At 53.8% G+C, this 21,198-nt stretch overlaps 7 protein-coding genes across 7 annotated transcripts; 5 read left to right on the plus strand and 2 right to left on the minus strand.

Annotated features, from left to right (window-relative positions):
* Nucleotides 1–1,610: 1,610 nt before the first annotated feature.
* Nucleotides 1,611–3,920, plus strand: C8Q71DRAFT_859559 (uncharacterized protein; the record flags this gene model as incomplete). Its single annotated transcript, XM_047927655.1, has 7 exons — nt 1,611–1,821; nt 1,881–1,940; nt 1,995–2,140; nt 2,199–2,278; nt 2,334–2,778; nt 2,827–3,288; nt 3,339–3,920. The coding sequence occupies 7 exons, from the start codon at nt 1,611–1,613 to the stop codon at nt 3,918–3,920; spliced, it is 1,986 nt and encodes a 661-aa protein (XP_047777113.1).
* A 3,445-nt stretch (nt 3,921–7,365) lies between these two features.
* On the plus strand, nt 7,366–8,058 carry C8Q71DRAFT_687833 (uncharacterized protein; the record flags this gene model as incomplete). Its single annotated transcript, XM_047919822.1, has 3 exons — nt 7,366–7,479; nt 7,531–7,750; nt 7,808–8,058. Coding segments are annotated over 3 exons (585 nt in total), but the record flags the coding sequence as incomplete, so codon positions are not given.
* A 288-nt stretch (nt 8,059–8,346) lies between these two features.
* Nucleotides 8,347–10,820, plus strand: C8Q71DRAFT_859561 (uncharacterized protein; the record flags this gene model as incomplete). Its single annotated transcript, XM_047927656.1, has 10 exons — nt 8,347–8,539; nt 8,600–8,818; nt 8,873–8,956; nt 9,006–9,091; nt 9,152–9,427; nt 9,489–9,698; nt 9,751–9,954; nt 10,020–10,172; nt 10,229–10,317; nt 10,505–10,820. 10 exons carry the CDS (start codon nt 8,347–8,349, stop codon nt 10,818–10,820), a joined length of 1,830 nt encoding a protein of 609 aa, XP_047777115.1.
* Nucleotides 10,821–11,945: 1,125 nt separating this feature from the next.
* C8Q71DRAFT_690178 (uncharacterized protein) lies at nt 11,946–12,684 on the plus strand (the record flags this gene model as incomplete). Its single annotated transcript, XM_047919854.1, has 3 exons — nt 11,946–12,110; nt 12,315–12,537; nt 12,590–12,684. Coding segments are annotated over 3 exons (483 nt in total), but the record flags the coding sequence as incomplete, so codon positions are not given.
* A 1,598-nt stretch (nt 12,685–14,282) lies between these two features.
* On the minus strand, nt 14,283–16,604 carry C8Q71DRAFT_859563 (uncharacterized protein; the record flags this gene model as incomplete). The annotated part of the gene is made up of 4 exons (XM_047927657.1): nt 14,283–14,888; nt 14,938–15,143; nt 15,199–16,267; nt 16,320–16,604. 4 exons carry the CDS (start codon nt 16,602–16,604, stop codon nt 14,283–14,285), a joined length of 2,166 nt encoding a protein of 721 aa, XP_047777117.1.
* Nucleotides 16,605–17,247: 643 nt separating this feature from the next.
* Nucleotides 17,248–19,048, minus strand: C8Q71DRAFT_908962 (uncharacterized protein). Its single transcript, XM_047929019.1, has 5 exons — nt 18,838–19,048; nt 18,693–18,781; nt 18,382–18,644; nt 18,130–18,326; nt 17,248–18,080 (listed from the first exon to the last, which is right to left on the minus strand). Exons 3-5 carry the CDS (start codon nt 18,557–18,559, stop codon nt 17,544–17,546), a joined length of 912 nt encoding a protein of 303 aa, XP_047777118.1. The 5' UTR covers nt 18,560–18,644; nt 18,693–18,781; nt 18,838–19,048; the 3' UTR covers nt 17,248–17,543.
* Nucleotides 19,049–20,135: 1,087 nt separating this feature from the next.
* On the plus strand, nt 20,136–21,168 carry C8Q71DRAFT_859565 (uncharacterized protein; the record flags this gene model as incomplete). Its single annotated transcript, XM_047927658.1, has 6 exons — nt 20,136–20,285; nt 20,339–20,424; nt 20,484–20,724; nt 20,787–20,897; nt 20,956–21,078; nt 21,133–21,168. The coding sequence occupies 6 exons, from the start codon at nt 20,136–20,138 to the stop codon at nt 21,166–21,168; spliced, it is 747 nt and encodes a 248-aa protein (XP_047777119.1).
* Nucleotides 21,169–21,198: the final 30 nt, after the last annotated feature.

The following is a 21,198-nucleotide window of genomic DNA, read 5'->3' on the forward strand; positions in this document are numbered from 1 at the left end:
ACGGGTCCCAAGGGTTCTTAGTATCGTCTTCAGCTTCGCCTTGGAAGGCTTGTCAGACTATCTGAAGAGGAGACGAGCAACTGTGCTACTCACCGACATGCGTCCGACTTTCTCTGGCCTGTCGCCACCTCCTGCGCACCGCTTTATCCACTCGTAGAATCTTGGCAGCCTCTTCATTCTCTTCCTCCACCCGTTCGTCGTCGTTGTCATCGTCAAGTGCCAATGCCGTACGTCTTGTACCTGTGGATGCTGATGGCCTAGACGGACCTGCCTCGCCTCCTCCCCCGCTGTTGGATCCCAGAGGTGGGCACACTTCAATGAAATCGTAGAGTGACGATAGATCGTCCTCGTCATCAGACTGCTCCGAGTCCCCATCTTGGTCGGTGTTTCCATCTCCTCCACGCTGGTGATATTCAGCTTCTAATTCTGCATCTTCTACGTCCACATCTGAGCCGCTCGCCTCGGCCTGTTCAGAGTTGCGTATTGGGCTATCAAATTGGACCAGTGAGTCCTGAATCCCAGTAATATTGGGACAGATCACCGACGGTTTGTTCTCAATCTGAACGTTATCCTCCATGTCTTCTAGGTCTGGGACCTCATGCCCTTGCCTTCGGAACGCAAACACTTCCTTCAGTTTGCCTTTCTTGTACCAGGCACATTTACGGCTTGTGCTCTGGTGTGCTGCTAGGCCTTGCACCGTCTTGAAGGTTTTATGACATGCCCCACATGTCACATCCATAATTTGCTGCAGGGTGCGCTTCTTCCCGAGTCCGGCCAGCTTGGGTCTGGTCATCTTCTGCTGCCAGAATATGTGAGTAGCTGCCTTTGCAGACGGAAGAGCGATAAAGCTTACTATCCAGTACACAAAAGTCGTAGGAAACCTGCAACATTCATAGTTGTCAGCGCACTGTCACTTCAGCGGTGCTTACGTCTCTTCAGCGCTACCCGGCGCTACTTATGGGCGCGTAGGCCTACGTCCCGGCTTGCCTCCTACCTTCACACTCCTTCAACATAGTTCAGTTGGTAGTTGGTAGTTGGTATGTACCTTTGTGCCCGGGTTCCTTGTTATTTGCTCTCACCATCTTACAGGTTTCAGCCCTCTATCTGTTGTAGAGCGCCACGGTACTCTAGAGTCTAAGGTGAGTACTTTGTCTCCTGCTCTTTTTCCTAGAAGGTTCGGCGGCGCATCCGGTGGCGTGGGAGCGAGCCGCCTCGCGGAGGCGGCTCGCTCCCACGCCACACGCTCTCGCCGGACGAGCGACTCAGTGTCGGCAGGGACAGCGTTGTGGGCCCCCGAGTCTGAGGGGCGTTGAAGGAGCGCAACCCATTCGGGCGTCGACAAGCTAAGGCGAAATTAGCGCAACGGGACCGAGAACTCTTGCGTACGACCGCACGATGAGAGATAGAGCGGGATAGAACGGCTGGCGAAGGGGCGTGAAGCGCGTGGAGGGCTTAATTGAAGCCGTCGGCAGTGCAGGTGGCTGGTGGCAACCTGGGCCCGTCACACCCGTCCCTTTATGTGGTGCTCCGCTTGCTCGTCTTGCGCCCGTCTATCCTTGTTCATCCCTCCGGTCTTCTCCTAACTTACGAGAGGACTTCTCACATCCACCATGCCTACCACCACTTCCCGCCTTGCTGTTCGATCCCCCCCTTCTCGATCCCCCGGCCCTCCTCGATCCCCCGGCCCTTGGGCTAGCCCCCTCTTGAACTCCAAGCCGTTCAGAGACAACGAGGTCGACTCGAGGGACGGGGGAGCTCAGAGATTCTCTCAGCTCCAACTCAACTCGCGCGGTGACCGCAACCGCAAGCCCACCGAGAACGGTGAGCTCGTTAGATGATGGGATTTGAGGTCATAATCAACTCACATATGCATGTATTAGGTCCCAAACCAATTCATTGTCCTCGGTCCAAGATTGTCCAACCTACCAACGCTCAGCCAGGTGCGTACACAACAGTCTGTGTCAAGCACCCTCAGCCAACATCCAGGACGATAGCACAAGCTGCCCCCAAGAAGGCAGAACCACCACCGTACGAACCAACACCGATCTTCCCCAAAGAGCTGTTCCCCGACGTCGTGCACAAGGTCTTTGGCGAGGATCTTGACATAGTGCTCCTACACTTTCAGCGTTATTACTCAAAGGTGAGCCAAATGGTGGGCCGCAAAGCGTCTCATTTCTGACAGTGCGTCGCATGCGCAGACCGTCAAGGACTTCAGCCTAAGCGACTGGCAGGAGCTCTGCCAATTTTTGGACGAAGAATTCACATTCAGTTACCTTGAGTAAATTATTACATAATCAACTCCAATCTCTGTTTCGCTAATCAGATTGGCGCAGGTGGGAGTACTGCACGGACACTCAAGTCCTCATGGTTGTATCACTCAGTCACAATCATCAGGAGATGGTTAGCATCCGTAATGCGCACATTGAGGAGGCCCTCGACATTATCCGCGCGGTCCCAATAGTCCTGAAGAAAATCATGGCACCGAAGGTGGTTTTCGGCGGAGATACCACACAGCTCTACTCCGACGCAAAGAGTCATAACGTCCTTACGCAGAAGGTTCCCGACGTTTTGACGACACTGCGCACGACGCTCACGGGTGACCTCGTGAGCCTTGATGAGATCATGTTCTCACAGCCGGATTACACGCCTGAGCCGAGGCCGCGCAAGGCGACGGCTAAGGCGACGGCTAAGGCGACGGCTGCAGCGACGGCTGCACAGGCAGATGGCTCAGGGACGACGAACTTGAAACGCCCCACTAGCGAGGGAGGGTTCACCAAGGTAGACCTTACAATCGATCAAACAGTTACCACCGCTGACGCTAAGTAGACCCTGATTTACATCAAAGACCGGGCGACCGCGATGCGTGAAGGCAGGACAACCCCTCTCGAGAAACTGTGCTCTGTCAACGTCATTGCGTTGCGCGAGACGTTCGAGCAGAGCCTGGCCAAACCCTATCGATCCCCTGCCGGGACGTCGAAGAAGTCGGCTCAATATCGGAATGCCTCATTGTGCAAGGGGGAAAACATGGAGCTCGACGACGCCATGTTCAGACGGATGCAGACCGATCATCAGCTCGACAAACACAGTTTCGACTACAGCAAGCACCTGATACAGGGTGCTGGACCGTGGGTCTGCAAAGCTGAAGGACATTCGTACATCTGGCACGGTGCCATGCGGGCCTATTGGGTCCACGTCAATATAGCAGACGACGATCAGGTGCAGACTTTCACTGAGCTAGTGGAGCGCAAGGCCGACATGGTCGAGTACCTGGAGGCGGGTCTTGGAATTGTAAGTTCAGTCGTTGTTGGGATCACTGCCTAGCTGACAGCAACGTTTAGGCTCTCCTCAATGAATACGAAGGCGCCGACCAGGAGCGTCGTGATGTTTTCCTGGGGAACGTCGCGCGCGATTACCAGAGGCAGCTCGACTGTCTTTCAGAGACCTTCCAGGACCTGTTTCTTGAGCAGGCGATAGAAGAAATTGCCTGTCTCCCGCTTCAGGAGGACCTTGACGTTCTCCATGCCCACATCGAGGACTCGGATGTCGCCAAACCCATCTCGCACTCGGACACGCAGGAAGGAGCATGGGAGGAGATGGAGCAATACTGGAAGGCAATTCGCGGCCGCGCTGCTCAACCCATCGACTTGCGCATCAACATGCACAAAATGCTGCAACGAATGGTCAAGACGCTGCAGACCAGCTCCAAGCGCACCGCCCAGTGGCGAATTGAGAAGCACATCGGTGAGGTACAGGAGGCGGTGGTATGGGCGGTGAGGCCCTCGGCACGTCCCAGGTCGCCCTTCGAGGATATATTCGCGAGAGCCAGGCAAGCCTCGAAACGCAAGCGAGGCACCTCAGACGCCGCCGCTGACGACGAACGTCGCACTGGCCCGAGTGCTGGCCCGCATGCCGTCGATTGAGATGTGAGTCTCTACCGACTTCATACTCATCGTCCGTTCATCGTCTCGTCGCCGTGTCAGTGGGTCACCCGGGTCGTCTGATCATACTCTTCCCCTATCAGGTTGACGCCTTTATCTATCATGAGCCATTGCTCGTTGTACAATAGCGTATCCTCTTCTTGTCCTACCCTCGTGTTGTCAGTCCTGATTCGTGTTGTTGCTGTGTTTGTTCGCTCACGATACTTGTCCGCGCTGTCTACGCTCACGATACTTGTCCGCGCTGTCTACGCTCTCAATTCTCGCTCGCGCTGTATACGCTCTGGACTTTTGCTCGCGCCTACCTTGTCTTAGTAGTTGGACATCGTAATATGACATCGTTGTATTGTTGTAGCATGTTGAGTGGTTATAGAACATACGTTCAGTGGCAGTCACGTGACTGACTCGTAACGTGAAGCTTTCAGCTCAGCAATTTTCTCAACTCTCTGCAGCAACGTGCTCATCTTTCTAGGTTCGGCCTGCTATCCAGTACATAGCTATCCCTACCAGCCTCTCATCATGATCGCTCAGGGCATCTTCGACCGTGGTGGCAAAGGGAGCGAGCGCGAGCACGCCGGTCTTCAAGAGGCGCCCGCCCAGCGACCGATGGGAAGACTTCGCCCCCGTCCTTCAACAAGGCCGAAACTTTCTAGTTTCGGCCTGCTATCCGGTACGTAGCTATCCCTACCAGCCTCTCATCATGATCGCTCAGGGCATCTTCGACCGTGGTGGCAAAGGGAGCGAGCGCGAGCACGCCGGTCTTCAAGAGGCGCCCGCCCAGCGACCGATGGGAAGACTTCGCCCCCGTCCTTCAACAAGGCCGAAACTTTCTAGTTTCGGCCTGCTATCCGGTACGTAGCTATCCCTACCAGCCTCTCATCATGATCGCTCAGGGCATCTTCGACCGTGGTGGCAAAGGGAGCGAGCGCGAGCACACCCCGCCAGCCCAGTGACTGACGGTGAAGACCCGGCTTTCCGCATGTCAAGCAGGCCAAACCTTTCTGGTTTTGGCCTTTCATCCGGTGCGTAGCAACCTCATGAAGCTCCTCATGACGTCCACTTGGGCCTTCATCGAACGCACATAGTCATATTAGTATTATTGTATCACGTATAATCAGAAATGCATTATATTCCCTTGAGGGTGCTGTACATCGCAACAGCCAACAGTTTGAGGAGATTGTTCCACGACCGGTACCGTATGAGAAATCTATAGGTCAGTAAATTAATGATGTCTAGTTTTAACGCTCTGGAACATTGGACGACCGTGACAGGAGAACTGTCACTACTCATCCTCAAACATGGTGTACTTGAGCAATGCTGAGGTTTTGGAACTGGAAACATACCTCTCACAAGCTGATACACTCAGCCCAACGTTGACAGCTTTACTGGGGAGACTGAAGCACAACAATGAAGACGCTTCAGACCAGTCTACGGGGCGGTGCGCCGAGGACTATGTGTCCATGCAACCGTCGGACTCTACACAACCTAGTACAGGTGAAAGTATTACATACCTACCTCTTGTACAAAAGCTGACCATTCAACCACTTGATTAGCAGGATCGACACCCTCGTTGCCTCACAATGGCAGTAATTCCAATGACAGGGAGCGTCCCAACAGCCTGAGTGCGACTGGGCCAGTTCGTGCACAAAAAGCATCACGACAGCGGCGGAAGCTGGCCAACGCACCGTACCCTGGCGGTGGTAAAGAGCAACAAGGCGGGCATGATCCTCAACCTCCGCGGCCTTGTCCCAGAAGCGGGACTCAATACATTGCAAGTCGCAGTCAGCCGCATGCCGCCTGGGAGATGATGGCGCAACCACACCAAGGGACGAGCACAACAATGGAGAACTTTCTGTATACACTGGCAGCCTATGACGTGAGGGACGATGCTCTACGTTACTATTCAGCCCTCTGGTCATCTCCTGGCGCCATGTCGCTCGCTGGACGCAGTGATACGCTGGTCGATCTGGTGAACAGATGTAACCAGATAGACGACAGAAGAAACGTTATCGAGTTCCACACTATGGTATTGTACCTACGCTTGGCCTTCAAATGCGCAAGGTAAGCAAGATTCGCTCATCTTTAAAACGTAAGAACCATTGATTATTGGAAGTTCAGTATGTCAGGCTGGTCGGACGTGAACATCGCTGCCCTGTGGCGAGAGCATCTCTCGAAGCTACCAAAGGGACCCAGCGAACGCACGCTGCAGAAGTGGTATAAAATAGGAAGTAAGCTTGCGAAGCTAGCAGAGGGCGGTGCGTCTATGCGTGTCATATGTTGTCGGCGTTGAGACGGACAATTGCACAGGATCAATCTACATGCTTCTCTGGATGGGGTTCACGACCCTCAGAGTGCCATTTGTCGAGGCTGACGGTACATTGGCTTCCGATGTTGCACACATACTGAGGCGCTCCAATGCCGGTCAGTTGTTCACTGACTAACCTGTGGCATATTAACGTTCAAGCGCAGAAACGCCCCTTGGACGGCTGGTCCGACAGACCATAGTGCCAATCGTAGTTTACCTGAAAGATCACTGTCCCATGAAGTTCGGCGACCTCTTTGCTGAAGATATTCTGCTCGCACTGGGCATCCATCCTCATTGCCCCTGCAACGATTTGGCAGCCACGGATTCTTTGTTCACCCGTCTCCCACAAAAGTGAGTGTAGATTCTTAGTATCTGTGTGTTTTTTACAATTGAGAGCAAATACCGGACAGTTCCTTTGCTGGCATACCTCGAGACAAAGATGCATGGGTTGCATTCGACTCTTCAGTCGCAGCTACAAACCTAGGCAATGACTCACTTATGGCGTTGTCCCCGTTGACACCATTGTCTCGGTTGGCGAGTCTCAGCCCTACAGGTCGATCAGCCTCTCCCCGCTGTTCAATGCCTACGCAGCCTCTCAACCTTACAAGCGCGGTTCCAGGCCCTTCCACGATCACCCCGCCAGTCAACCTATATTCAGTGAACATGACATGCGGTGCGAGCATGGTTCCAAGCTCCTCAATATCTACCATAATATCCAGCTTCGATCCCGACCATGAGCACAACAAACGATTCTCGCCACCCAGAAACAGAGATAAAAACGCACGTTGGACGCAGAACCAACGCGAACTAGCTAGCAAGGCCACTGAACCAGCAACTCTCGAGGAACTGGAATCATTGGTGAGTGACGTACTCCTGTGCCCATCGTTTCTGACTCATGTATGCTAGTTGAAATCGATTTATGTGGACGGTGTTCGTCCCACTCAGAACGGCTATGTGAAGATCAAACGCGACCTCGTCAAGTGAGATACACCGCTACTTCACTCTGTATATGGCTTCTCACAAGCACTTAGGGATGTTCTAACAGTACAATCTCAAAGCTCCACCATTCTTGCGACCATATGCACGTCGATGCCAGAGAGCCTACGAACCGACCTTCTTGGACGCCTGGCCGCCTGCCTCGAACCGGATGTCATACAGACATTGGACACAGCGCAGAGTGGCGGCAGCCACGTCTTCAAAGTGCTGCACTTCACATGGTATAATCGCCATTGTACGACGGTCAGTGCATTGCCTTTGGACTGGGAAAGCAGCTAACTCACTCATATACAGGGAGAGGGCTCACCAGATGACGTACCACCTAGCAACCTCAAGAGAACCGGCGGTCTCAAGACTAACTACCACCAGTTCATACCGTACCCATCCAAGGATATGACGAACTCGACCAACCAATCGATCTACCAGTCCATGAAACAAATTCTGGCCCCTCTGTTCGACTGGTTGGATTTAAAGGTGAGTTGCTTAACCATTAAGGAGTTAGTAATGCTGAGATGTACCCGGCACTTTCAGATTCAAGAGATTGCACCAGATGTATACGACCACCTTGAAGCCTACGTCAGGGTGTTGCCTGGAAACAACCGACCGCTCGCCTCTCCTTTCCTAGGATTGGTCGTCAATATGAATGTCACCACGGCAGCACACAGAGACGGCAAGGACGACGGTATTTGCCTTGTCCTTGCCATCGGTGACTTTGAAGGCGGTGAACTCGTTCTCTACGAGCCCGGACTCATTGTACCTCTATGGAACGGCGACTTCATTTTATTCCCTTCCTGTGATCTGACGCACTTCAACCTACACTACAAGGGAAAGAGAAGTTCTATTGTACTCAACACGGACCGAGAGATGGCTAAGTGGTTGAAGGAACGGAATGGATGGTCTCACAACGTACATTTTGTTTGACGTGGCACATGTCTTGTACGCTCTTAGAATGACATATTATATATTCATCGGATTTGGCGCTTACCTCGGCGGTACATATTGAACCGTGTGTAATCGAACCCTCGATTATCTCGAGTGGTCTCCGTTTCATTTCGCGGTGAGTATCATCTCGCCTTAACTCTATCGCCCTGGTCAAATCGTACAACCCAAATGGACAGACGTATGACCCGATCCGCTGCCTCGAAACAAGCAGAGAATCCTGCAGGCCAGCGAAGCACAGCCTCGAAGGGTACTAAGGACAAGCAGAAAGTGGTAAAGGCGGCTGCAACATCGTCCGCCGCAGCTAAGAAGAAAAGTCAGAAAGCTCAGGAGAAGCAGAGGGAGAAGGAGGAACGAACGGATAGTACGTGCCCTTGTCTACTCCAACACACACTAATCAACTTCACTTTGCTGTGCGTGTCAGAGATACGCAAGAGAAAATCAAAGATGATGGAGGAAGATGAAGCATCGCATGATGAAGAGGACGTAAGGCCCCAGAAGAAGAAGTCGCGCTCGCGCAACGACAACGCACAGGAGGAGGACGAGCCTGCCAATGACACGGCGCAAGGCAACAAGGTAGCTGACGTGGTGATGCAAGACCAGACGGCTGACAGCGAGGGCGAGCAGCCCAAGAAGCCACGGCGTATGTGATTCATATACATTGGCACATGAAACTCACAACACCACGCTGCTCTAGCTATGCCAAAGCGGAAGTACGGCCAACATGCAGAACCTGCGCCTACGCTAGACGCGGACGAGGAGGACCTGGCACGAACATTGGGTAAGTCCTTTGGCCATCGTGCATACATCAAACTATGACCACCTGCTAGGCGGCGGACGAAAAGAACAGAACGCTCGGGCTCCTCCGAGCAAGTCGGTCAACACCCCCTCACGAGCGACAGATGCGGCTGCAAGGGTTCGCACCCTGTTCCGTAATTTGCTCTTGGTGACATGACTCATAGTGACGTTCACGAAGAAGCAGGACAAGGGTAAGAATCGCGCCAACAACAACTCGGATGACGAGCATAGCAAATCCCCGGCCGCCAGCGACGATAGTCGCAAGAATTCTGACAAGGCCAAGCGCACGGCTGCAGGCCCACATGACAAACCATCCGATGACTCAGATCAGGACGACAGCAGCAAGGATGATGATCAAGAGGAAGGAGAGGCGTATGAAGACGACAGAGATGAGGAGGATGAAGAGGAGACAGACCACGCAGAAGAGGGACAGAGCGACGACGATGGGATGATCGTCAGTGTCAATCATCTCTGCAATCATATTGAATGATGCAGACATCTCTCACACTTTACAGGTCTTGTCTGACTCCAGGCGCAAGGGCAAGGGTGCTCGTCCCAAGGCGTATCGCACCGGTGGGGCCAAGGGCGCGCGCCTCAGGGTGTCAGACTTGCCAACATGGCTTGTTCCACTTTTCCATGCAGCACAAGATGCGCTGCGCCTCCGCACCGCTCTGAAGTCCGCCTGGACGAAGGAGCCGTCAGTCGTCTCCAAGCGGCTGCCCAGCGTGGATAGCGGAGATCGTGCGCGCGTTATCTCAAACTCGAAACGAGCTCAAGGGGAAGGCGTCCCAGGTGATCCAGAAGGCTTACGACCTGAGCCCTCACCTATACTCTCTTGATGACAGGAGGCCAATTGCGTTGTGGCTGATCGGCAAGGTCAGCGTGAAGATGGGCGATCGAACGGCTTTGCTTCCTCGTTACATCTTCGGGGAGATAGAACACAACCTTGGGAAGGAACAGGGCTCGTCCGTGGAGAAGAGTGTGAGTACAATGCCTTAGCTATACTACGGAAGGAAGCGCTGATCATGAATTACATCATGAGCAAGTACAACCGCTTGCTACCTTTCAGGCACCCGGCAATCCAAGAGCTGATCTACCTGTACTGGGGGCCCGCCAAACGTGAGGGTGCGTGCATCAAGGCGGCGATGGTAGACTTCAAGAAGGTGCCTCTGAACCTCATCGCACTAGTGTGCACCGCCGTAAGCCCTATTCCAATCCACGCACAAAACCAACTGACGTCATTGCACTTGTGTAGATAGAGGGAGCATTGGCTGACGTCGCCGCGCAGGTGGAAGAAGACAACGAAGTGAACCTGAAATTTGCGAACTCGGTCTACGCCAAGAAGTAAGTCTGCTTACCTTGTGGTATCTATACTAAATGTTGGGCGCAATTCAAGATGGGACAGCCTGATGAGTGCACTGGAGTACATGAATAACAAGCCATACCTTCAGGAGACGCAGTCACTAATCTGGTCGTATATAAGGTAACTTCTCGCAATCAATATGGCTTGGTTTGCTCACTAGGGACGTAGGTCGAAGATGCAAGGGGACGAGGATGGTGATATGGACGCTGTGGAGGAGAACCAGGAGGAGGAAGAAGACGGGGAACGTGTGGGCGGTGCGGCTATCGACCTCGACCAGCTGAACGTCACCTTGCCAGCCGTGGCATCAGGCAGCAAGGCAAAGACTCCTGCGGCGTCCAAGACTGCAGCTGGATCATCGAAGGATGCAGCGAACGCAGAGAGTGGACCGTCACGTCCGTCGCGATCGAAGTCCGGCGCGAAGAAGGCCCAGGAGCAAACTTCCAGCAGCGAGCGTGAGGTCGATGAACTCGGCAATGAGTGGTAAGTCAGTCAGTGTCCAGTGGTTTCTTTGTATCTCACTGCGAGAGGTACATCACCAAGATGTCGTAGTTGTCCTGTCGCATCAAGGCCGTGAACATCATCAACTTTGTCTGTTTCGCGTGGCAGGAGCAGTAGAATCGGCCCATTTCCAAGGCGAGTGTTTCTATGCCCATACCACCTCTATCTACACTTACTCATACGACAATCCTGCAGCTACTATATCTATCATCCTCTGTACTACTACACATCAGACGTGCGTGCCTGCTACGTATCCCACTCCCCCTCTACTACTATTTGCCTGTCTCAGCCGTGGTCGTCATCCCGGCGCCGTCTGACCTCGAGTCTATGCCTATCTGTTGATCGTGCTATACCAGTAGTTATGTGTCTGTATATGTTGTACAACAACCCGCACTGCTAATATTTATGATGTGATCTGGTACATGTGCATAAGTGGACATCAGCAGACTTAATTCTGTACATAACTGTACTTCAGCACGCCCACTGAAGTACATATTGTAGGTGAAATAAGGGCAACTAAAGACCAAAATGACAACACAATTAAGACTGAATAAGACACAAGATGTCTTTATTGCGTACATTAGTGCTCTTATGCATAATATCAAAGACACAATAAGACGGGGACTTGTCTTAAGTGCCATGTTTTGGTCTTATGTAACATTTTATGTCTTTTGTGTCCTATACGTTCCTAAGATGTCTTGTAGATGACCTCTGATGAGACCTTATGTAGGCACGGTTTTTCCTGATGTGCAAAGCCTCATGGACGACCTCGACTTCGATGATGAGGACGAGGGCATGCCAGGCACCGACTCGGTAGACGGCTTCTACGACGTTCGGGACGATCTTGACGCTGCGAGCCGAGCGAGGATGGAAGCCGAGGTTAGGCCCGTAAAGATGATGCTGCTAAAGGTGAGTTCGTCCAGTAAGCACGAGGTAAAGTCAGCTGCTCACCCTGGTATGAACACCTCCGAAGCTCCGAAAGATTTCCATCTCCATACACCGCTCGACGACGCTCCTGCTCCCGGCGTGGAGGAAGCTCCTTGAAGAAATGAAGCTGGCCATTCGCAAGCTTCCCCGCGACGTCCGCACGCGGTGGAACTCCACGTTTCGAATGTTGGATGTTGCACTGACGTATAGAGGTGCGATCGAGAAGATGACAGAGGCGCAGGTGAACAACCTGCGCCAGTGGGAGCTGGACGAAAGAGAGTGGAAGATTGCCGCGCAACTGCGTGACATCCTGCAGGCAAGTCACCGTCAGTCACATTGTGGGTCCAGCGTTGACTTACCAAATGCGTTGAACAATGCCTCTTCGGGACGGCTGTGCGCTCGTGCTCGCGCTCTTGTTCCCATACATCCCACTGCTGTTGCCAACTTGCTCTGCTGATCCTCTGTCCCGCCGCCACCGACTTGCACCTTGCCGTCCACTGCCAACTCGTCATTGCACCATCAATCCCAATCGCGACATCGACACACCTACCAGGTGTTCTACGACGCGACACAGTTCTTCTCACGCGAGGGCAAGGATGCTCCTGACCTCACGGACGTGATCCCCGCCATGGACATCATCGACCAACGCCTTGCAACTGAGGCTCTCAATCAAACGCTTGACCCCGCCATCCGCGTCGCGTTAGGTCTGGGCAAGCGGGCGATCAATCGCTACTACAACAAAAGCGATGAGTCGGCCGTGTATCGCATTGCAATGAGTAAGTGAAACTTACCTTGTATCATACCCTTGCTCTGACACGCTTTTTTGAGTCCTCGATCCTCGGCATAAGCTACAGTATTTCCGAGACAATCGATGGCCGGATGAGTGGATCGCGCAAGCGCGCTTCTTGGTGCGGCAGACGTACGATGAGGAGTGGAAGGGAAACGCCAGGCCGCGCGAGCAGCCAGAGGGCGCAGATGAGTTGCAGGTACGTCCTGACATTTCTATTTGCCTTATAACATCACTCATTGGCTCGTCACCGTGCGGCGTGTAGCCACCGATGGACTCGGACGCGCAACCGACCTCATCGACTGGCCCAGCCAAGAAGCAGAACATGTTCGACGCCGCCCGCGCGAGCCGCAAGAAGGCCGCAATCCCCATCATCGATGAACTCGATCACTATCTGAATTTGGATGCCGACCCCACAATCGACAACGCACTCGCGTGGTGGACAAGCCGCGAGTCGCGCACAACATACCCGAACCTCTCGCGGATGGCCATTTCGTATCTCACAATACCTCGTAAGTACAGGACAGTTAATGCTGTGCCATCGTTGACCTGACTGTTGTTGTCGTCACGGTAGCTACGTCCGTTGCCGTCGAGCGGCTCTTCAGCAAAGGGCGCATCTTCATCTCCCATCTGCGAAACGGTCTCTCAGCGGCGTCAATCCGGGCCCTTATGTGCCTGAACAGCTGGAGTCTCCTGGGCTTCATCAAGGACGAGGATATCCTGTCTGTGGCTCGCGAGGACCCATCTGGAGAATTGCCTGAGGATGTAGAAGACGTTTGGGGCTTTGAGGACCCACGAGATGATGCAGTCTTTTTTGTCTAGTATTGAATGTTGTATACAATTTCAAATGTATGGTACGAGTATGAATGTTACCGATTGAAGTCGTACCCACTGAAGTCCTTGCGGGTACCCGCGGGTACCCGCGGATACCCGTGACCCGCGCAAACCCGCAAGACCCGCGGACGACCGTACCCCCCGGGCGGGTACCTGACCCCTGCGGGTACGGGTACGGGTAGGCGCCCGAGTACCCGGGGGTGTACTCGTGCAATGCACTATGTATGTTACTGATGACGCCGGGCTCAATATTCGACAGTGACACCGTGTGTGATCAATGTTGAGAGTATATCACGGACTCGGATTCCCGTCATGCACCGCTAGAGCGTGGAGTGCGAACACTAGGCACTCACACTTGCCATACAATGATCAATCCTGCGATCCATTGCATGAAGAGGGTGCCATGGTGTCTCCGGTACGGAACCGATGACCATAGGCGGCGGCATACTAGCCTCCAGCGACGACGTTGCAACGCTCCTACCGCGGGCGCCCATCCATGGGGGCTCAGTTCAGATGGCACTTTCGTAAATTGCGCCCCTTGAGTAGCTTCGTCACGCGCAGGGTATCCGACGTTTTACTATGACGCGCTCAATGGCATGGATGTAATTATAAGCTTTTACGCTGCAGCAGGCAGTTCGAAGCCTCGGTAGTCTTCCTCCTCGCGCGATGATTGAAGGGTACAATTTTCACGAGTATGATGCGTACACTGCCGGGTATATGTACTATATCAAGGACATTGTCTCGAAGTTCGTAAGAAGACATGGGACAACAGTGGACATATCCTGTGCTCTGAGCATTGATTACATCCAGCTACGGTACTAGGCAGGACGGAAGTGAGACATAACGGTGTCTATTTGAGAATGGCAACGACCCGACAGTCATTCAAGCACCGTATGTGCTTTACTCTGGCTCCGGATCCGAGTTCACCCACTTGATGGAAGCGAGGTCAACTCTACCAGACCGTAGTGGAGCCACGTCCTTTACCGACACCCTCTGCTTCTTCTTCGAGCGAGCTCCCTCGTCGCCGGCCTCCCTGTTGCGTTTGGATCCCGTTTGCACAATATTGCCATCGTCGTCGACATGTGGGGGTACGAACGGGCGCGCCTTGTCGTCCTCTGGCCAGCCTTCGGCATCCAAAGCACGGTCGAGAGCTTCAATGAAGGCTGCATGGGTCAGAGGCTCGTGCTGTGTATCCCTCTGCCTCTGGGATGCGTACACTAGGGACGTCAAGGCGTTCATCAAGTCGGTGAGGGGCTTGTTGCCGCGTATTGTGAGGTTTTGTGAATTTTGGCCCAGCCAACGGAACTTCTGACTGCTAGCAGCTTCCTCTGTGGCACCGCCAAAGACCTTATTGCATGCCGCGAAGCCGCTTGGGTGGTCATGGTCCGTATGACAAAGGATAATCCAGAGGATGACCCAATAGAAAGATTCGAGATCGTGATGCGCGCGGTGAAGGACCGGTCCACTTCTGTCCAGTAGCTCGCAGGCGAAATATCGAAATGTACCCTGCGCCAATGATCAGAAGTAGCCATCGTGTTATGAGACAAACACATACCGTCCGATCCTTGAGTTCATTCTCTGGGTCATCCTCGCTAGAATAGGCATCTGGACGCGAGCCGCCGAACTTTGTGCTGTCGACGAAGCTACTGCAATCAAAGTCACAGATGAATCCCTTGAACGGTACATCTCCCAGCAAAATGAGGACGTTGCCCTTGCTGATATCTCGGTGCAGCACCCCAGCGAGGAAGGCAAGGAGATGACCTACATGATGAACGGGTCAATTCACGGTATATGGAAATGTCGCAGGGCAACCCACCTTTGACAGCGTCGCGTATTGCCTCTATGAAAACTCTTGTGCTGGGGAATCGGTCCAGCGGGATTCCGACGGTCTGCAAAACAATCCGCATGTGGTTGCGATCGCGCATATGCAAGGGCGAATGATGTTTCTTGACATTGCAGGTCAAGGATTGGGCCTTGTGGAGGCTTTGTGACATCATTTGTCCCAGGTCGACACCATTCGCGAGTTTCGCGATGCCCTCGTAAGCACGCCCTGTCTCCTCGCAGTACTTCTCGATCCGCTCGTAGAACTCCGTCTCGCGATGCTTCCGAGCGCGCTGACGCCATGCGTCCTTGACAACGTACCGCTTGCCACTCTGATCGCCCTTCAGCACCGCCTGGCGGACGCACGTCGCGCGACAAAACGTGTTTGGATCGACGTAGATCGACCGCAGTAGCAGATAGTCTTGCTCACTGCGCTCGCCCTTGGACGGTACCGTCACCCAGCGATTCAACTCTTCCTCGGCCTCAGCATCCCATCGCCCGTCCGCAGCGACGCACACCTCCTTTGCCCATGCCACATCCGCTGCGCTCGCGGGCCGGATCGTGTTGTCGACGCCGATGAAGGGCGTCCCGGCCGTCGGATTGAAGAAGCGCCAAACAAATTGTCGAAGCACCTCTGGGTTTTGGACGTAGTTGAAGCGACGGCTGCTCACAGCCCCGGCGTGGTCGACACGGAAGATGCGTGCATCCTGGCCGTAGATGCCGACGACAAAGACACACAAAAGCCCAGTTGCAAGCATGACGTGTCCAGCGTCGCGCATGATCTGGATCCTGTGAGTGGCCGCTTTCTCGTGGTTGGAGGTGATCGGATCCGGGTGTTTGGTTCCTTTGACCTCGACAACGAAGCACGCATGCTTCCACTCACTAGGCTGCTCGCCATCAGCAAGCGTTGTCCCTGGTGGAAGCGCCACGATGTCGGGGGCCATGAAGGTGTGATGGCAAAGCCATCTCTTGTAAGGGTAACGCCACTGTTTGCTAGCCCCGTCGTAGAACGCGGGACGTTTGTCGGCATCCATATCGTCACAGAGGCTCTTAAAGCCATTGATCTACAAGCTCCGTCAGTAGCTAGCCTTGTGACCGATGGACGACATGACTGACCAGAGGCTCGTACATGTCTTTCTCATCCTTCAAGAGTTTCGTGTCCTCCAGCTCATTGAACGCTCCCATGTGGTCGCGGTCTGGCGGCTGGTACGTTGTGGCGGAACGCGCGTATTCTTTCAGGAATTCATCGACAGTGCCACCGTATTCAATGAACCTGCCGTTGGACTCTCCTCGATAGCTGCTCGCGTTTGAATGGTGTCTTGCAGCGCGTTTGCTGTGCGTATCGACCTCCGGTGGGCGCGTGTTCCGTCGATCAGGCGTGGAGAGATCGCTGACCGTCATACTGGACGAAATACTGGACGAAGAACCAGATGCGTAGCGGTCGTAGCCACAAGGGCAAGGGGCGTAGTGGGACATCCATGACAACGGGTCGAACATCTTTAAATCCTCGGCACTTCGTGTGGCCAACCTTCCTAAATGTGGACAATGTGACCTCCTTATGAAGCCACACAACGATGATATTGTCCGCTTCTTGACAAAAGTGTCTTTCGAGAGACGGTCAGCTCGTGTCGTTGGTGTAGCGAGATACTTACCTTTAGAAAACGGTGTGCAGAAGTCCGACTTAGCGACTTGCTACCACAGTTACTGGACGTTACTGTAGCCTAGTATGCCGCGTCTACTGTTCAATGATATACGGCGTGCCACTTGGTGGCTGAGATGATGGGAGTTGAGTTGTAAAGAAGCGAGGTAGGCGCCGGTGTGGCCCGCCGCCACAGCCGACGAGGCTCTCGTACCACACGTGATCACGCTGAGCGCAACACGCGTGGCCCAGGCCCCAGGCTACTGTATATGTACCGGGCGGTTTCACTTGGACTTACATCTGTACTGCGCAGAGATAACAACTTATTACGCGCTCACTGGCATGGATGTATAAGTCGCAGCAGGCAGCTCGAAGCCTCGGTATTCGTCCTCCTCGCGCGATGATTGAAGGGTCAAATTTCATGCGTATGATGCGTACACTGTCGGGCATATGTACTATAACAAGGATATTGTCTCGAAGTCCGTCCGTAAGAAAGCATGGGACAATAGTGGACGTATCCGATCTTGTGCTCTGAGCATTGATCACATCCAGCTACGGTGCTACGCAGGACGGAAGTGAGAGATAACGGTGTATATTTGGGAATGGCAACGACCTGACAGTCATTCAAGTCATTCAAGCACCGTCTATGTTCGACTCTGGCTCCGGATCTGAGTTGACCCACTTGAGGGAAGTGAGGTACCCTACCAGCCCATAGTAGACCCACGTCCGTCGACACCCTCTACTCCTTCGAGCGCGTTCCCTCGTCGCTGGACTCCCTGTCGCGTTTGGTTCCCATTGACATCGTCATCAAGACCCGGGGGTATGAACGAGCGTGCCTTGTCGTCCTCTGGCCAGTCTTCGGCATCCAAAGCACGGTCGAGGGCTTCAGTAAAGGCTGCATAGGTCAGAGGTCTTAATTGTAAATCCCTCTGCCTCTGGGCCCTGTTGACTAGCGACGCCAAGACGTCCATCAGGTCAGTGAGGGGCTTGTTGCCGCGAATGATGAAGTATTGTGAATCGCGGTTCAGCCACAGGAGCTTCTGACTGCTAGCAGCCTTCTGCGTGTCAGCATCAAAGACACCATCGTACGCCGCGGTGTCGTCCGGGTTGTCGTGGTCCGTATGACAAAGGATGATCCAGAGAACAACCCAATAGAACGATTCAATATCATGATGCGCGCGGTGAAAGACCGGTCCACTTCTGTTCAGTAGCTCGCGGGCGAAGTATCGAAATGTACCCTGCGCTAATGATCAGTAGTACCCATCGTGTTACGGGACAAACACATACCGTCCGATCCTTGAGTTCATTCTCGGGGTCATCCTCACTAGCATAGGCGTCTGGACGTGAGCCGCCGAGCTCTGTGCTGTCGACGAAACTGCCGCGATCAAGGTCACAGACGAATCCCTTGAACGGTACATCTCCCGGCAAGATGAGAATGTCGCCCTTGCTGATATCTCGGCGCAGCACCCCATCAAGGAGATGACCTACATGATGAACGGGTCAATCCACGATATATAGAGATGTCGCAGTGTAGCCCACCTTTAACAGCGTCGCGTATTACCTCGATGAAGACTCTCGTGCTAGGGAATCGGTCCAGCGGGATTTTGACCGTCTCCAGAACGATCCGCATATGGTTGCGATCGCGCATATGCAAGGGCGAATGATGTTCCTTGACGTTGCAGGTCAAGGATTGGGGCATGTGGGGACTTTGTGGCATCACGCGTCCGAGGTCGACGCCTTTCGCGAGTTTCACGATACTCTCCTTAAAACCCTCGCCACTTCCTAAATGCGGACAATATTGTCTTTCGAGAAATGGTCAGCTCGCGTCGTTGGTGTGAAGAGATACTTACCTTCAGAAAACGGTATGTACAAGTCTGACGTAGCGACTTGCTACCACAGTTACTCGACGTTAATGTGGCCTAGATCCAGACGCGCCGTGCTGCGAGCAGAGCGTGAGACGCCGTCGCTGTGGCACGGTGAGTGGCGAAGACATACCTGCGAGCAGAGCGTGAAATGACGAGGTCCCAGCCAAGCTCGCAAGGGCTATATATACGAGGAGAACAAAAGCCTTTGTCCTCCTTTGTCCTCGTTGTGCGCGAGGACAAAGCGTGATCGGGGCACGTGAGAGCGATCGTACGCATCGCAGAGACCCTAACTAAAGAAGTTCGCACCATGTACAAGTCTGACGTAGCGACTTGCTACCACATTCACTCGACGTTAATGTGGCCTAGTATGCTGTGTCTGATGTTCAATGGCGCACGGCGTGCCACTCAGTAGCTGGGATGATGGGACTTGAGTTGTAAAGAAGCGAGGTGGGTCCTGGTGGGCGCCGCCACCGCGCCGGGTGTGGGCCAGTGGCTCGCCACGTGACCGCGCTGAGCGTGGCTATGTACCGGGCGGTTTCACTTGGAGTACTCACAACTTTGCTGCATTCTGCGCAGGAATAGCAACTTTGAGGTGATGCAGCTCGTTCAGAATACAGTCGCCGTGGTGCATCAAACGGTGCTTTGAATGATATTAGTAGAGCTATACTGTCACCGACTCGACGCGCGCTGACCCCAAAACAAGTACTTAGTGCTAGCTTAGTAGCAAGCCCCCCCTCGGTCTCTGTCAAGTGCGTTCGACTTCACATTACACGACTTGGATCGAAATCACCTTCACAATATGCTGTCAACTGTCCATCACTCAAAACACAATGGCGCAGAGAGGAGGAGAAGTGATACCACTCAGTGGCGAAACTGCCAGGATCATGGCTGATCATTGAAGGCCGCATTGATTGAACGCCGTTGCAGTGACACGACCTGAAGGGAAACTGAAGAATACGACTCAGGGTGCGCAACTACGACACTCATGCTCGTCTATTCAGGTAGGTTCCAACGTAGAACTCAACCCGGTCAGCACCGGGCATAGCGAGAACCAAACACCGAACTAGATCATTCGCCGCGGCGTCGCAGAGTGCTAAAGAGTCTGAATGGTGCTGCCCTGAGCCACCATCACTCCGCTGAAGCTTGGCATTCCAGGGACCGAGCACCGCTTTCAGTATTCCGACCTGCACGGATGCAGATCCGCAAGGACCGGGTGATGATTCGCATTTGCAGAGACGCAGAATGGCTGGATTTACGCACAATGACGACGATGTCGAGCGTGTTTCTGCGTTGCAGTGATCGAGAGCAGTGTCGGCGTGGCAGCGCGCTCTGGCCTCGTGTTCAACGAGATGAGTTGTTTCACCTAGTAGCTGTGATGCCGCCATATATACTGGAGAGCGTAGCTCGAATGCCCAGGACACTTCTGCTATGGCATCCGTACCCGCACTTCGCAAAGCGCTTGCGTACTTCGAAGAGCCCTCCCGTGGGCCGGTTCCTGCAGACATCTATGAGGCGCAGTACTGGGAGATGGCCGGCGCGCATGCGTGTCTAATGAATGGGCTGCTGAACGTGTACCAGGTGCGTCCCTTTCGTGCACGCAAGTGACACTGACCATGGATCTGTCACGGCAGAAAGCAACGTCAGTGCCCACGGGAAAGGAAGCAGATTTCGTTGGATATGCCCTCCAATGGGTTGCAGCCCTTGAGCACCATCATCAGTATGTGCCTGCATATCCTTGACCTCAGTAACCCCTGATTTTGATTCCCTCCGTGCCAGCTGGGAAGAGACGATATACTACCCACTCTTCAACCCAAAGTTCGACACCTCCGCCATCGTCGCGGAACACGCCACCTTCACGGAAGGAATGCATGCGTTCGAGACGTACCTCGTTTCGTGTCTCCCTCCCAGCGAGACGTGGGGCTACGGCCAAGTTGCGGGGCCCCATGAACAGCAGCCGTACGATGGCGAGCGGCTGACGGCGCTTGTAGATGCGTTCGTCGAGCCGCTCACGAAGCATGTACGTTTTCGGATGTTCTAAAGCAAGTGTAAGCGGCTCAAAGAGTTTGTATCAAATCGCAGTTCATGCAAGAGATCACGTACCTTGAGCCTGCGAAGCTGCGCGCGTCCGGGCTGACGGAAGAGGAGGTCAAGCACATTGCCGACGTCAGTACGCAACATATGAAGGAGATGGTGAGTGGGCTTGCCATGTCCTTGTTTTAATACCAAGTTCTGACGTAGGAGTCACCAGCCACCGACGACCTTCCTCGTGTACACGATCATACACACACCACCATCGTCCGGTTTTCCGCCGGTGCCGGGATTCGTCAAGTCTTTCTTGGGGCCGTATGTGTTCGCGTTGCCGAACAGACGTGTACGTGCTTCACTCGTAGACTCAGGCGTGTTGATGAACATGTTTTGTTTGCAGTATTGGCAATTCGCACCGAAAAACGGAGTGTGCTAGTGGGCGAGTGGGCAAGGGATGTTCCCGAGG

The sequence above is a fragment of the Rhodofomes roseus genome (genome assembly GCF_022264815.1).
Source record: "Rhodofomes roseus strain CIRM-BRFM 1785 chromosome Unknown C8Q71scaffold_15, whole genome shotgun sequence".
NCBI classification, from domain to species: domain Eukaryota; kingdom Fungi; phylum Basidiomycota; class Agaricomycetes; order Polyporales; family Fomitopsidaceae; genus Rhodofomes; species Rhodofomes roseus.